Genomic DNA, 16,900 nt, shown 5'->3' on the forward strand with positions numbered 1-16,900 from the left:
GAAGTGCTGTGTGCCAGGCTGTAGAGGCTGCAGGAAGTGAGTTCACAGAAGCAGCTGTGCGTTGCTGAGACAGCACAGCTTCGCCTGTAGCGAAGAACTGAGGTGATCTGGGCTTGCAGAACCAGGAAGGAGTGTCAGGCACTCAGAATGAGTAAGAGAACCATCAGCTGAAGAGGAGGTGCAGTTATCAAGAGCTCTGAGGCTCCACCATATCCTGGAAATAGGAGGAAGGATGAGGGGGCAGGGGAGCATGAGGCAGAGCAGAAAGATTTTGGATCACAGGTAATAGACAAAAATAGTGGGGTTTCCCCCCTAATTTACATGGAAGACATAAAATGTGATGCTATATTCATTTGTTCTTTTTTTTTTTTAAGTTTATTTATTATTTGAGAAAGCGAGCGTGCACGCCTGCCCACAAGCAGGGGAGGGGTAGAGAGAAGGAGAGACAGAATCCCAAGCAGGCTCTGCACCATTAGCACAGAGCCCCATTCAGGACTCGAACTCAGAGACCTGAGCTGAGATCGAGTCGAGCACTTAACTAACTGCGTGAACCGGGCGCCCCAATATATTCATTTGTTCTGAATGGACATATCGTCTGTTGGGAAAGAAATTTGGCCAGCCAAAATGGGCAGTCTGACTTTACAAAGACAATGACGTTTGGCAGTTCCAGCATCAGGAATAAACATCACCTTTGTCTTCAAACTGTTATTGTGATGTGCTGAAGTACAATGGAAGATTTAAATGTGCATATGGAAAGATGCAGCAAACTTGTTCAAATACAGATATCAGTGGTTGTTTTGGGTTCGGTGGCCATTTAAACAAAATAACAACACCAAAAAAAGAAGGAGAAATAAGAATACTTGAATTAAGAATTAAGATTGTATTGCTCAAAAAAATTGATAACACCAAATTAAGTTGTCTCCCAAAATACGTGGTGATACCTTTCTCACCTACATTGATACTTAATCTAGAAAGATGTGCTTTTACCTGTTTACCTGGCAGGGGCTCGCACATATGAGGATGTAAATGAGGTTAGGAGAGAAGAGAGACATGGAAAGGCAGATGTTTGAAGGTGGTGTTTATTTACAGTTAGGATTTTCTGTGCATGCATATTTATTGACAGAGAAAGATGTTCACAAGATACTGCAAATGAAAAAAACACAGCTGGTTACAAGGCAGTGTTTAAGCAGCCATTTAAAAATAAATACATGCATGGGAAAATATATATGGAAAAGAAAACAGCAGAGATACAATCCATATGCCATTGGAGAGCAAGTGTCCCAGCTAAAAGAAGTGTCATGAGGAGAGGGAGTGTATTTGACTATTGCTCTGTTTTGCCCAGGGGCTGGCACAATGCGTCCACTCAGCAGCTACTTTGCAAAAACAATTGAGTGCAATTCCTGATGGTTTTCACTTTGTCTCTCATTTTGTTTGTATTTTTTTCTAATTATCCTGCAACAAGGCTGCATTGTTTGCGTAACAAAAGTAGAATAAAAATAAAATGCATTTCTTTTCCTTTAACTTAAGATGTAGGTATGTGAGGTCTAGGCAGGGACCAGTAATCAGATGTCCTGACTTGTCAACTGAATCTTGTTAGCACAGATCCAGGTACATGTTGGGAATCAACTGTTCAACAAATATCCCTTGCCCAGGGAGGTGGCGTGGAGCCAGCAATAAGGTAGTGAAAACATAAGAGTATCATTAGGTGGAGGTTGAAGAATCAGTATGCACTGGTGACATGCTCTCCTTTAATTAAACGTGTCGCCTGTGTCAGGAGCATGGGGCATTGGGATTCTAGGAGGAAAGAGACCAAGTGTGCTTTGTTAGTGCTAAATTCACATCACCTAACACAATGGTTGGGATAAAAAAAAATTTTAATGTTTATTTATTTTTGAGACAGAGAGAGAGAGAATGAGAGCAGGGGAGGGACAGAGAGAGAGGGAGACCCAGAATCCAAAGCAGGCTCTAGGCTCTGAGCTGTCTGCACAGAGCCCGATGCAGGGCTTGAACCCATGAATCAGGAGATCATGACCTGAGCCAAAGTTGGACACTTAACAGACTGAGCCACCCAGGCACTCCTGGATAATTTTTTTTTTTTAAATATATGCAAGCATGAACGAATGAGAAGCTTCTGCTAGCAATGAAGGCTGATTTTCCAAAGACATAACACTAAAGCATGGGGTAAGAAGTCTGAGAGATATCATTGCACATTTTATTTTCTTCATTTCCTTTTAAAAACCCTGCATGAGTTGAGTTAGGGAATACGAAGGATTGATATGGGATTGACAACAGATCACTAAGAGACCCCAGCTGGAACAAAGGAGCTGAGATCACTGAGAAAGATTGGAGGTTGGAGGATGGGGATGGGAGTGATGAGACGCTTGGCCAATTCAAGTGGAGCCTGTGGATGTGAGCATGACCAGAAGTGCAGGTAAAGCTCAGTGGAACTAAGCGTCCTTACAACCTACAGTTCGTTAAGGCAGGCAGTCCGTAAGCTCTGAATGCCTTTGCTGTTCCCTGCACGAGCCACAGTGCCTGATATCATGGTGAATGTGCAGTCTTTTCTGTGTGAATGAGTGAATGAATGGATGGATGAATGAGAAATAAGGGGATAGGCTGAGGTTTTCTGGGTTACAGGAGAGACCGTTAAGTGTGTTGGGAAGTTGGTTTCTATTATAAAGAACAGGACATAATAGAAAGGCTGAAAAGCTGATGTCGGTGGTAGTCCAGACCTGAAGCCCACGGCCAAGCAAGGACTCTAGTAATGGGGCAAATGTGAAGGAGGCCATGTGCACCAGGATGGAGAATCTGTGTAGTCCTTCTGCACATATGAGGACCCGAAGAGCTCGGAGTAGGAAGATCTGGGAATTGAGAAGAAAGAGTGAAGCACGAGCATGTGGGACTGGTATGGACCTGTCCCAGTGATTTTTAAGTGATGACAGTGTTGGTATGGCCTGTGTCTGGCCTGCAAAGCAGCAGAGTAGATCCAGGACTCAGGATCCAGATACCAACAGATGGTGATGGAAACTCTAAGAACAGATGCTCATTTAAGGGGTTAAGTACAGAGGACAGACACAGGGGATGACAGGTGAAGGACATACTGTAAACTGTCATTTAGAATATGGAAGATTCAAAAGAGTTTAATGCAAGCCCAAGAGAGTTACAAGGAGAAGAATTGAACCATAGTGTTGCAAGCACTTTGCAGTTAAAAGAAAACTGGATATATCAATTGCAGTTTGGTCAAGAGAGAGCTGCAATGTCCTAAGCAAAGTGTATGCCAATAAAAGTAGAATGTTCACATCACAGAATACAAAACTGGATTTTAACCATTTAAAAGAGAGCAATGAACCCAAATAGTTTTTCTCCCTGAATTGCCGTTAGTTGTTTCCAAGTGAAAGATTTATCAACGAACATATTGTAACTGTGCAGCCTTCTCCTGCTATTGAACTATTTAAATACCAACCACTTTTAATAAGGGCAGAACAGCTACCAGAAGCCTTGCCTTTTAAATTTAGTGCACTGCCTTATGAAGGACACTTCTTTAAGCAGAAAAAAAAAGCATTATAAATACATAATAGTGATAAGGCTAAGATACACAGAAACGATTTCCTATCAAAATAATCAGCTTACCTGGGATACTTAAACATACCTGCTGGTCTTTATCGGTGGAGTAATAGGTTTGCTGTACTTGGTAATATTGTTTCAACATGAATGAATGTGTAAAATTGTAATTGCTGTGCAGAAACAAAAGTTTTTATAATCAATTGCCTCAAATTAATTTTGGACTCTTCACATGTTTGTAACGTTAATTCGTTTTACTACTTGAGTGCTTTACCTAATATTTAATATTGTTAAATTAGCCAAAACCTCAGTGATGCAGGAGCTAGTTGTTGAGTTCTAAATGTATTTGTGGATTAACCAGGTTCTATGAGAGTTTGAATAGATGGTTTTCTTGAGCCCTGTTCAATTTGGTGGCATTTTTGCAGTAGGTAAAGTTTGGGACAAAGTGTATGACAACTAATATCATTCATTATAGGTGCACGGTTTTGATGGGTCAAATGTAACCAGCATAGAGATTAAAAAATAAATAATCTTGGATGTCTAGTTCTTTAGAAAAAGAAATCCATAATGAAAAAATCGGCTTTGCTTCAGATGGGATATTTATAATAAAAGGTGCATGAAATTCATATGCGAAGGTATCACATTTATACATCAAAAGTTTTTCAGACTGTAACTTATGGTCAGATCATAAGAGCAATAAATGGCCATTCATAAATCTCCACTGACTCAGTGAAAAAGGTATTATGATTAGTGGCTAGGTCTATAAAATTTTCTTGTATCATCTTCAAACAACTTTGTAAAACCACTCTTTATTTCCTTTGTGTTGTGTAATCTTGAAGGATTTCTTAAAGATTCAGTATCCTGTTTTTGGGTACATAGGAGCCTGTCATTCAAGAAGCATCCCAAATTGAGGCCACCAGATGTTTGCCTCCATAGTAAATCAGAGAGCAAGCATAATTTGAATATTCTGCATATATTTACATATCGATGTCAAGAGTCCCTAACTCCAATTATGTAAAATAAAATTAATTAGTGCAGCCTACTGCAAAGCCCATATTCAAATCCAATATTCAGGGCAAGACAGCCTGGAAATACCTAGCACATCTTAAAGCCAATTAGCTTGATTTCTTCTGGGAATCCAAGGGCTGGGCAGACACACCTACCTGGTGCATCCAGGAGAGCATGGACATAGAAGGAGGTACCCAGTCACAGAGAATCAAAGTCAAAGCTGATTTGTCCTGAGCTGCTGTGGTTTTTTCTCTTTCCCAATGAAAATCGCCATGGCATATATTTACAGAGACTGCAGACACATTTCTTGTTATTCTCATGCTCCCCCGAGAATTGAGTGGCCCTCGTTGTCCCTTTAGTTAGAGTTCTTCATCTAGCAGATAGGAGAGCCAGTGCCCCTTCCTGGTGTTAAAACTACTGTGTTTTCCTGACTCAACATTTCCATGGCTGTTCGCCGCCTGGACCTTTTCCCTCTCTTACCTGCCTTTCAAAATCCTGATCAGTCCTCAGCATCAGTTCGGACCACGACAAGCACTTAGGCTTTGTAGTCAGACGAACATCTTTTACATTTCAAGTTTGCTTGGATGGGGCCTCAGTCAAGTTATTAACCGCCCTGAGGCTGGCATTTCTCATGCTTGCATGAAAAGACAAATGCTTCCTTTCTATTGTCAGTTGTAAAGATGAAGTAAAAGATTATTGCTAAGTGTGCAAAACATAGTATATATCCAAAAAATGTTAGCTTTGCCTCTTCCTTTAAGACTCAGTCCAGGTGTTGGGACACCTGGGTGGCTCAGTGGGTTAAGCATACAACTTCGGCTCAGGTCATGCTCTCACAGTTGGTGAGTTTGAGCCCCATGGAGGGCTCTCTGCTACGGAGCCTGCTTCGGATCCTCGGTCTTCCTCTCTCTCTGCCCCTCCCCGGCTCTCTCTCTCTCTCTTCCTCTCTCTCTCTCTCTCTCTCTCTCTCTCTCTCTCTCTCTCAAAAATAAACTTAAAAAAACAAAGGATTCAGTCTAGGTGTTAATCAAATGAGAAGTCTGTGGACTCAGGGTAACCAGGCACCACCTGCCTTTGTGTCTCTTCTCAGATTATATTGTACTTGTTTGCTGTTCATGTCCTGAGGGCCTGGCATAGAATAGGCCCTCCTTCAATGGCTGCTGGACTGTAGAAAGTGATAGCCACTGGATAGAAGGAGGTGACACATATAGCAAGATGTGGATGCCTTGGAACTGTGGCGATTGAAGAGGCAAGCGGGCATCTCCTCTCAGTCTTCAGTGTGATTTGGATTTACTTCAAGATAACTGGAAGGATTGATGCAGTCACAGTTTTCATAAAAGACAGAAAAAATTAGAGTAGGTTCTGCCCAAGTCCCAAGTCTCTCTGCCCCACATCCTCTGTGTCAAGGACAGCTGGGAACTCAGTTTGGAACTACCATTGGAGATAGATGTTTGTGAATGTCACATTCAATTAACTTGGGGGGAAATCCTGCGAAAGATCTGAATATTTCATCTGGATTGGTCACCTGTGCTCTAGCACAGACCGCCTTTAAGTGGGGACAGCTCTGGATGTATGAACATAGACCTCAAAAAAGTTCCTACTGATGCATGTGTCCTAAAGGGCAAAGCTAATCTACCCCAGTTCACCTAGACTAGTGCTCTCTAAACTGGCATGCAAATTGTTTATGAAGTGCACAGGATGATCTGTTGTGTTGAGAGAGAAGAAAAAATTCAAACTTGGATTGATGTTTCATCTCATGCTTTTAAAATTTCTATTTCTTTTTCTTTTTGCATGTGCTTATCATACACAATATAATCGATCCTGTGTATAATTAATGTATGCATATGATTACACGGGGGACTCTGCTTTGGAAGTGATCGCGGTCAAGATGGTTTAGATGACTGATATAACTGTCTCTCTTCTTCCAGACTGCAGTTTTGTACTTGCTCACGAGAGCTAACTCCAGCATGCTCAAAAGGAAGCAGAGCTCCAGGGTGGAGGCCCAACCAGTTGCTGACTTTGGTCCGGATGAATCTCTGTCAGACAACGCTGACATACTCTGGATTAACAAGCCAGTAAGTTTCTTTTTTGAAGAATGGAGAAGCACATGCTGATTGAAAAGGAAATTTGATTCATATAATTCAAAAATCATGTACCTTTGGCTTTGAAATGACTGTTTGAGCTGTAGTAGAATATGGATGAGTCTCAGAGTCTGGAAGTTGAGAGCAATTCAGACGGAATAAAGAGGTGCCGCTGTGAGTTATTCACATAGGAAGGTCTTCTGGGTGGCCTGCTCCCGCCTCTCCCCCCTCCGTCATGCTGTCCTCAGTGTAGCGATAATGCCACTTCTCAGTCCGATCCAAAGCCGGAGCCCCAGATGAGTAATCTGTTCTATCAGACTCCCTTTACTCATGGTTCTCAGTGTGCATGAATCTGTGAGGGGATAATCGAATGTTTGGAATTAAAAGTTGTCTTCTGAGTTACAAGTTTTGAGTAGAAGTAAAGGTTAATGAGATAGTGCATAGTGCCTCTGAAGAATTTTGTCACCTTTTTTGCCTAATTAAGGTGATGAAAACTTGAGGGGAACATTTGGTACAATGTCACTGGACTAGATAGTGTAGCAGCCAGGAGGTAGAATGGCATGTTCCTGGGTCTTCAATGCTCATCTCTACCACACAGAGTAAGCTCCACTGTATTAGTGAACTCAGAGCAGAGGCAGAAGGAAGGGAATGAACTCTTACACTCGCAGTGATTGTCTTTCCCCTGACCTGGGTAAATATCATCTGCCCTGTCTCCCCCCGCTTTCTGGTCTTCTTCTTCTAAGCTGCCCTCCAGACTACGTGTCTGACATGCTCAGATTTCTCCCTACATTTCCATTTCTGTTCACATTGCCCTTTTGCCTTACAGTCATTGAAACATTCCTATTACCTGCATTGCAAATTAAAACGCATTTGTGTTACATTGAAGACTTTCTATTCTGGCTGTAAGAGCCCAGCAACTGTTCCTTCCTGGATGTGCACACTGTCCACTTGAGCCTCAACATTGTCTTCCTGTTCCTCCGAGATATCCGGCCAGTTCACACGGTTTCCCTGCCCCGAGGCCTTTCCCAGCCTCTGATGAGTCAAATCCTCCTGCTTCGTTAAAGGCTGAACTACATGACCACAGAAGAGTCTCTTAAACTTTCAGTCCTAGTGTGTTCATGTGGACCGGAGGCTGCTTTCAGCATTAAATGATGTAAAGTATGTGAAAATATTTAGCACATTGTATGTACTGAACAGACATTAGTTTCCTTCTTTGTCTTCACCATGCTGGTGAAATATTTTAATCTCAGTATCATGGTTTCCAAATAGTGTGGCTTAGAGCACAAGTTGAAGATAGCGTTTTATGGTGTCACGTGGTAACTTTGGACCATTTTTGCAGTGGGTTCACTCCTTGCTACGCATCTGTGCCATCATCAGCGTTATCTCTGTCTGTATGAACACGCCCATGACATTCGAACACTACCCCCCTCTTCAGTATGTGACTTTCACTCTGGATACTTTGTTGATGTTTCTCTACACCGCCGAGATGATAGCAAAAATGCACATCCGGGGTATTGTCAAGGTGAGTGTTTTCTAACCAAAATGCATGGAGAATCTGAAGTAGTTTAATAATATTTTCCTTTTTGTCTCAGTAAAACAAAAACATCTCTTTATCCATACTGAAGTTTTTAAAAATTGGGCATAACTCCAGGGATTGGTGAAAATATGATGCCTAAGAATATTTAAAAAGTGAAATAAATTGTGTAAGATGCAAAGCCTTGGGTTATCCAGGAAGGAGCTAGATGGTCTGACTACTGGCTTCATGGCCAGAGTACGGTTGATTCTGCCACATACAGGTGAACCCGTGGCCTGATACAGTGACCAGCCCACGTGTGGTTCCTGTGGATTTACAGGATGCAGAATAAATGTTACATGATGAAGTCACAGTGTGATGGTGTTCAGAATGTCTTTAGTCCGAGGTGTCCTGAAGATATAAAGTGGTGAAGAGAAAGGACATGAGATGGAAAGCAAGAGTATAATAAAAGGAAGTTGTGGCATGCAATTGGCACCATTGGGAGACAAAAAATAAATAAAAAGGAAAAGAAAGAAAAAGCAAAGGAAGGAAAGTTCTGTCTGAAGATATCCCTTCTATACCACTGACCTTCACACAGAGGATAAAACTATGTAGATGACGTGTCTAAAGTATTTGAAATTGTGCTATGTAGGGAGTCAGTGGTGTGATGAAATTGCAGAATGGACAAGTAAGGGTCTGTGAGTGACAGATTTGACTCAAACCTTAGCTCTTTCCTTTACTGGCTGTACCAGCATCTCCAGTTACATAATTTTGGTAGAAAAGGGCCTTATTTTGTACAAGGATTTTAAGAATCTAATGAGATGATGCATAACATGAACTTATGGGTCACTGCTTCTCTTTGTACATAATTCATTGTGCGTTATCCTTAAAAGAGAGGGATCACAGTCAATGCATTACTCTTTTCATTTTTAACTTTTTGAAAATCTTTTTCTTATGGAAAATTTTAAGTTCACACAAAAGTGAAGATTAGAGTTGTAGTGAATCCCTATAACTCAATATCAACAATTATCAATATTTGCCAGACTCTATTCATTTTAAAGCAAATCTGAGAAATCAGGTCATTTCAGATGTAACTCCATATGCATTGCTGGTAAAATGTTTAAACCATTACCATTGTGCTATTATTGCATCTAGCAGAATTAACAATAATTTATTAATGTAGGCCAGTACCGATTCATATTCATATTTTTCCCAATTGTCTAAAATATTTCCTTTTATAATAAGATAGCTTCTTTGAATCAGGTCTCACACAAGCTCCACAAAGGATATTTGTTATATTTTTAAATCTCATTTAAGTCTCTTTAAGCCCATTAGTTCTCAACTCCACAAACCTTGCAAAAAAAAATTTTTTTTCTTATCATGGATCCATTGGGAAAATGAGTCTTCTGTAGAAAGTTCTACATTCTAAATAAATGGTGAATTGCTTCCTAGTGGTTCCATTATTAGTTTCTCTATATTCCATGTTCCCAGAACCATTTTGACTTTGTAGACAACGATGTACATGGGCGCCTCTTTCCCCGAGTGGTCATCACAAAGTATTTTGTAAAACTTACAGATATTTGCCAATCTGATGGGTGAGATATGGAAACGCAGTGTAGTTTTAATTTGCATTTCTGTTTTGAGAGTGAGGTTGAGCCTGATTGTATGCAAAGGCCATTTTCAAGTTGTGATTATTTTTCATTCAAATTTTGGGTACTCATTGTGTTAGGAATATTAGCCCTTTGTGATGTAAATTGCATTTACTTGTCCCTACTTATCATTATCTTTGCTCATGGTTTTTCAAGCCACACACATTTCTTCCTATCCCAAATCATGTGCTGTCTTTCCATTCTACCAAGTCTGCCCTTGTGTCTTACAGGAGTGTTTTATACTTCTCCTTATATACATTTTGCACATTTTTTGTTATATTTATGCTTTGGTGTGTTATTTCATCTTTTTCCTATCAGTATGGGGTCTTATCTTCTATTAGCTATTGCAACTTGCTGTTGTTCTTTTAAATGAAGGCTGTTATTTTATATGTTGATATTATTTCCTGCTACTTTACTAAATTTACTGAATTCTGCTTTTCCATTATTTCTTTTGGTATTTCCATATCATCAAATCCTATAAAAATAAAGACAGTTTTGTCTTTTTATTTCCAATGCATATGCTTCTAATTGCTTTCGCTTACTTAATTGAGTCAGCCAAATTTTAAAAAGTATTAGAGGTGGTGAACGTAGTTGCTTAACCCCTGGCTTCTTTAGAACATCTCTAATGTTTCCTCATTAAATAATTAGAAGGATTGAAGTTTGAAGTATGTATATCTTATCAGATTAAGTGAATAAACATCAATTACAGTTTTTGACTGTTGTATCATGAATAGCTTTTAAATTTTGTTGAATGATTATTTTTCTCTTTAGCTCTTGTAATAGGGTAGATTTCCTAGTATTGAGCCATCCTTACATTTCTGGAAAAACCTGAGTGGGGTCACGGCACAGTTTAATTCTGGTTTAATGTGCAATTTATTATACTTGCTATTATTTTCCTTCTTTTAATTTTGTCTGATCTTTGTCAGGATTTGATATTAGATTTTCCGTGTGTGGGGGGAGGGGTGCACATGCACTCCTATGCTCTATCTTTTTTTTTTTTTTTTAATTTTTTTTTCAACGTTTTTTATTTATTTTTGGGACAGAGAGAGACAGAGCATGAACGGGGGAGGGGCAGAGAGAGAGGGAGACACAGAATCGGAAACAGGCTCCAGGCTCCGGGCCATCAGCCCAGAGCCTGACGCGGGGCTCGAACTCACGGACCGTGAGATCGTGACCTGGCTGAAGTCGGACGCTTAACCGACTGCGCCACCCAGGCGCCCCTCCTATGCTCTATCTTGAAATTGTTTTAACTTCACGAGTTTGGTACAAATCTCCTATGAAACCATCTGGTCCTAGTGCTTTTTTTTTTTTTTTTTTTTTTTGTTGGAGCTCCTTTCTATTTCTGTTTCTTCTATGGAAATTGTTCTGTCTAGACTTGTGTGGTCTATTGGGATCTGTTTGGTGAAGTTACTCTTTTAGGAAATTATCCACTATTTAGTTTAATTTGTTAACATAAGATTGTTTAAATAATTTTAATTTTCTCTCTTTGATTAGTACTTTCTCTGAATTTTGAATCTTTTGTTAGAGTTTCTTTAGGTTATATTGGCTAGTATTGTTTGTTTTGTTTTGTTTCATTTTGTTTTAGATTAGCCAATTGGTTTACTTAGAATTAGCTTAATCGTTCTAACTCAATTTTTACTTTTGCCTTTATTAATTAATTTATTTATTTATTTATTTTTTGCTTTTTTGGTTTACTTTTTTAGTCTATTCCTAGATTTTTGAAGATGTTTCACATTGTCATTTCTTGAGATTTTTAAATATGGTACTTGATTGCCTCTGGTATAAATGTGACTATGAGACTGCTTTTTCCTTCTGTGTGATCTTTTCTTTTGAATACTGAGAGTCTTTCCTTTTTTAGTAAAGCCTTCTTTAGTAAAAAGTCTTTCCTTTTTTAGCTTTATGAGAATACATCTTTTGTTGACTATTATGGATATAGGTATATCACATGATATTTATTTTATTCCATCCTGTCTTGTTGTTCTTCAGGATTTCTTTTGTATTCTAATTACTCCAGGATCACGTTTTGGTCATTTATTTCCATCATTTTCTTTACATGTGTTTTGTTTCATTTGTTTCATTTTTATCTTTTTTTTTAATTCTGTTTCCTTTACTGTACTCCCCATCTTGTGCTCCTTCAAGTTTACTTCCCTTTCTAAAATTTTTTTTCCATTTCTTTCTAATTCTAATTATTTCCTGAACACTTTCCTGTCTTTTTTTTCATAGTGTCCTATTATTTAGACATCATTTCTGTACTTCCCTGTTTCCAGTTTTGTGGTGCTTTTGCAGCATTTATTTTTCTTAATTTCTTTTGATCATTTTGTTATATACTACTGGAGTTTTTATGTTTTATATGTTTATTTTTTGTGTTTCTTATATTTTATACTTTATTTTACATATTTATATGTAAAACATACATCATTTTACATATTTATAAGGACTATGATCATATATGTAGTATTATATAATCTAATATATGATTATAATATATTCATAAGGACTTGGTCATAATCCTTTTGTTCTGTTATCTTTGTTGTTGTTGCTCTTGTGAAATGGGTAGAGTAGCTTCCATACGTTATCAGGTTGAGGATTCCCTACCCCGTTGTTACCATGAAGTATAAAATATATAGCTTCTCTGTGTGGTGACCATCCCAGGTCATATCTCTACCTCCTCTGAACTGCTGGTCCTCTTGTCTAATCCTTCCTATCTTTTGTCCCTCATGTCCCTGCCCTACCCACTTTGGATTCTACTCCAGGAGATTTTATTTAGCTTGGGTCTCTGGTCTCCCTGTAAGGAGTTTTTATTAGGTACATTTGGGAGATTAAGATATTCTGTTACCTCTGATCTTTCTGCAACCCTTTGGTGGGCACTTTGTTTTTATTACTTATTTTTGTTTTGTTCTTTTATGTTATATTCACCTCCAATTTGTAGACTGCTCTATTTACATTTCTAGGAATTTTGCTATGTATTCCCAGATTCACTTAGTGAGGCTTCCCCTGAGTATTTCACTAGTATTTGTTAGTAGTTTCAGTATGAAATTCTTGGATCAGCCATAACTTCCCTGCATGCTTTCCTTCTATAGCCTCCCCAAGCTGCGATCTTGAGTAGGTGTTGATACTGTCAATAGTTTTGGTCTTTATTTTGGAATGCATTGTCACATAGCTTTATTCAAGATTATGTCCATGAATATTTTTTTCTATGCTATCTCACTTGCTTTCGTTTCTTAGGAAATTTGGGAGATTCAAAGAACTACCATTATGATCTTACCCCAACTGAAGTCAACTGCTTAACCTTTAAAGCAGTTTATTTAGTATATACTTTGTGTTGGACACAGCTGCTTACTCTATGACCAAAGAAGCAAATTCTGGCTGTCTTTTTTTTTTTTTTAAAGGAAGTGGTGGGAGGTCTCTTGAGCATATGGAGCGAATTCGGCACTGGAAGATCAAGCTTACACAGTACACTCCAGGGAGCTCTGCACTCAGGGCAGCAATGAGCTCAGCTCAGGTCACACATCGCAGCAATCTGGTCCACATGCCACCACTGCTGACTTTGTGAACATTGCCCCAGGTTCTCTCTGTCTTTGTCCTCAGAAGTCAAGGTTCACAATTGTGAGAGTGAATATCTGATTGGCCAGGTTATATTAGGGTTTGGAGGAGAAGTCACGGGAGAAATGCAGTCTGATGCACCTGATAGTGGAGACAAAAAGGACAAGAGTGAAGCTGGAAGCTTGTCTAAAGATACATTGATTAATTCCCTGAACACTGCTCTCAAAGCGTTTGTTATTGCCTGACTTCCCGCCTTTGATTACATAGTCATAGTGGCCTTCAAAGAATTAAACTCCAAAGAGCTCACAAGTACTTTGGAGTTTGTAGTAGTTTCCTACTTCTTCTATAACTAATGACACAAATTTGATGGCTGAAAACAACAGAAATCTATTGTCTCACAGTTCTGTGAGGCCACAAGTCCAAAATCAGAATGTCAGCAGGGCCACGATCCTTCTGAAGGTTCTAGGGAAAACCCCACCTTGCTCTTCCTCACTTTGGGTGGCTCCGGGCAGTTTTTGAGATTCCTCAGCTTGTAGCTAACTGCATTACTCCAATCTCTGCTCCTGTTTTCGTGTGGATTTCTTCCCTCCACGTGTCTCTGTGTGTCCTCACCTCTTCTTTTAAGGACACTAGTCATTGGATTTAGGGCTCACTCTAATTCCGTATGACCTCATCTTAACTAATTACATTTTGGAAAGACCTTCTTTCCAGATAAGGTCACATTCTGAGGTTCTGAGTGGGTATGGCTTTGGGGGGCACACTGTTCAACTCACTGCAGAATTAGTTTCAGCTAGCCACTTGACCAGGCAGCTGCTTGCTATTGTTAGATATTGTAAGAATCTTTGAAAAGAGTTTTCTGAAGTTTGTGGAAACTTCACAGAGTTTGTGGAAACTTCTGAGTTCTGTGGAAACTCACAGAAAATTGGGGTACACATGTAAAAGAGAAATTCAGTTTCAAGTTCAAGAATTGAACTTGAAAGGAATCCTCAAAGCCACCGCAATCTACCACCACTGCATTTACCAAGAAACCAGTAAATTCAGAGAATCACCAAGAGCCTATTGTGAGTATAGTAAGCATGGCCCCCAGGAAAGGCAACATGGCTCTAATATGTGACCCACAGCCCACCGGGAAAAGTGCTGGTTCATGGGAGCAGTGGGCACCTGCCATACCTCAACCAGTGGATTTCAGAATGATTTGAAGATTGTCTAGGTTTTTCACAAACTTGCTAGGCCAGTTATTTTAAACATTAGGTTTAGATATGTCAAGGTACTCAAAATTGGTAGCTAAACCAGGAGGTCAACTTGGAGGAAAAGTTGTCTTGTGAGGGTGGAGGAATTTTTTATGCCACTGTAACTTCACGCCCAGCACAGCCTAGCCCTGTTTTTAATTCTGTGATTCCCCAGAGGGCCTCGGATGACCCTGGCACTTGTGTATGTTGGCTATTCAGGCAATGACAATCTCTGAATATTCTGGATGGATTACTTTGGGATTAAAATCACCATGTGTTGATTTCTTTGAGATTCCAATTTGAATGAACAAAAGCATGACATTTCCTAGAGTAAAAGTTTTGTTTCTTGAGTTATTTAATAAATTAAGCCTTGGATTTCACATCATGAAAATGACAGACATTTCACTGTCACAGTCTAATGACAAGAAGAACAGAGGTAGACTTAATATATTCATGCCAAGTGAACAGAACGCTGAATGAACAGAGGTTTTAATAGTTCAAATATTAAAAGTCAAAGCAGTCATTAAATAAAATATTTGCTTTATGACCAGTTTGTTTTCAAAATGCTGTTATTGAGTCATGTCCAGTGTTTTCTGACTTCCATCAATATTTGGATGATGAGCTATTGACTAAAACTAAAAATGTTTTTTTAATTTTCAGTCTGTAAGAATTGAAAATTGAAAATTAACATCAAACACAGATTTCTATTTTTCATTTAGGAATATTTGTATTAAACACAAATATAATGCAGATTTTAGTAATGCTGCATTGCTAACATTATCTTGAAGTAATCGTTACAGCTTCATATCTCATTAAAACTGGTGTTCAGTATTTAAATGCTAACTGACATTTTGATTAAATGTAGTTAAATAGGAAGTTTGATGTTCCTGAACCAAGCTTTAAATGTATCATCTCACTGAATTTTCACCCTTGTACCCCCCACTGCAGAAAGCCATGACTTTATTATCATTTTTGTAACATGTATTTCTGCAAACATGCATGTTATGACAGATACAGACCAAAGAGTATATTGGACTTGAGATTACATTCTTGTATTTGAAACTTAACTTACCTTCCTTTGGACATATACTCCTTTGGACATATAATCCAGAAGTGGGATTGCTGGATTATAAAGTATTTCTGTTTTTAATTTTTTTAGGAATCTCCATATTTTTTTTTATAATGGCTGTACCAGTTGACATTCCCTGCAACAGTACACAGGGTTCTTTTTTCTCCACGTCCTTCCCAACACTTGTTATCTCTTGTCTTTTTGGTAAATCCTAACATATATGCAATAATATCTTATTATGTTTTGATTTTAATTTTCCTGATTATTAGTGAAGTTGAGTGCCTTTTCATATACCTGTTGGCCATGTGTATGTCTTTTTTAGAGAAACGTCTATTCTTGTCCTTTGCCCTTTTAAAATCAGGTTATTTGTTTTCCTATTGAGTTATAAACATATGTCAACAACTAAGTTGTACACCTTAAGTATATACAATTTGAAATTTTTGGATTATATGCTAAAGCTGGGAACAAATCTCAGACTTTTCATAAGACTTAGTTTTAGCGGGGGTCCTGGGTGGCTCAGTTGACTGAGCATCTGACTCTTGATTTTAGCTCAGGTTAGCATCCCATGTTCGTGGGTTCAAGCCCTGCATGGAGCTCTCTGCTGTCAACACAGAGCCCACTTCGGATCCTCTGTCTCCCTCTCTCTCTACCCCTCCCTGCTCATGATCTGTCTCTCTCTCTCAAAATAAATAAATGAACTTTAAAAAAAAAAACACTTAATTTTAGCAAAATATCATGTTGCAGTAAATTTATGTCGTCAATTTAAATTTTATTGGCCTTGTATTTTTGTATTTATAAATTTGTTTTGGTTTTACAGTTGAGGGAGAAAGATGTAAGTATTTAAGTTAGTCCATAATAAAATACATCAGCCCATATAGGGGCTGTATGATCATTTTCCAGAGGACCTCAAGTTTGAATTACTGTGCTCTCATTAATTAACCCTGCTATATTTTTTAAACTTTTATTAAACACCTGTCTGCTAAAAAACTTGTGTTTTCATAAAATATTTCCATACTCTCTCTACCTTAATTCATTGGCCAATAGCACTACAGTTACCTCTCGATTTTTTAGTGACTTTACCCAGAAAATTTGCAAACACGTGCTGTGTTTGTTCACTTATAAGGCTTAACACTTGTGTTTTTTCCACACGTATACAGGATCACTATGAATGTATATGTGCATCTCATATTCTATTTTAAGCATCAGGTTATACTTTTGTTAATAAGATTTTACATTTTTTGTAACAGAGC

At 38.6% G+C, this 16,900-nt stretch overlaps 1 protein-coding gene across 7 annotated transcripts in view; it reads left to right on the forward strand.

The window, feature by feature from the left end:
• Nucleotides 1–16,900, forward strand: part of NALCN (sodium leak channel, non-selective) — a 333,612-nt gene that overhangs the window by 11,983 nt on the left and 304,729 nt on the right. For 5 of the 7 annotated variants that reach the window (XM_058743569.1, XM_058743534.1, XM_058743505.1 and 2 more), the window contains exons 2-3: nucleotides 6,495–6,641; nucleotides 7,987–8,169. In XM_058743569.1, coding sequence (XP_058599552.1) covers nucleotides 6,534–6,641; nucleotides 7,987–8,169 — 291 coding nt within the window. In that variant the 5' untranslated portion in view covers nucleotides 6,495–6,533. Of the gene's footprint in view, nucleotides 1–5,656; nucleotides 5,922–6,494; nucleotides 6,642–7,986; nucleotides 8,170–16,900 lie in introns of those variants that run through there. The other 2 variants (XM_058743516.1, XM_058743552.1) reach the window with 2 other exon arrangements.

Source organism: Neofelis nebulosa, chromosome 1, assembly GCF_028018385.1.
Source record: "Neofelis nebulosa isolate mNeoNeb1 chromosome 1, mNeoNeb1.pri, whole genome shotgun sequence".
Lineage (NCBI taxonomy): Eukaryota > Metazoa > Chordata > Mammalia > Carnivora > Felidae > Neofelis > Neofelis nebulosa.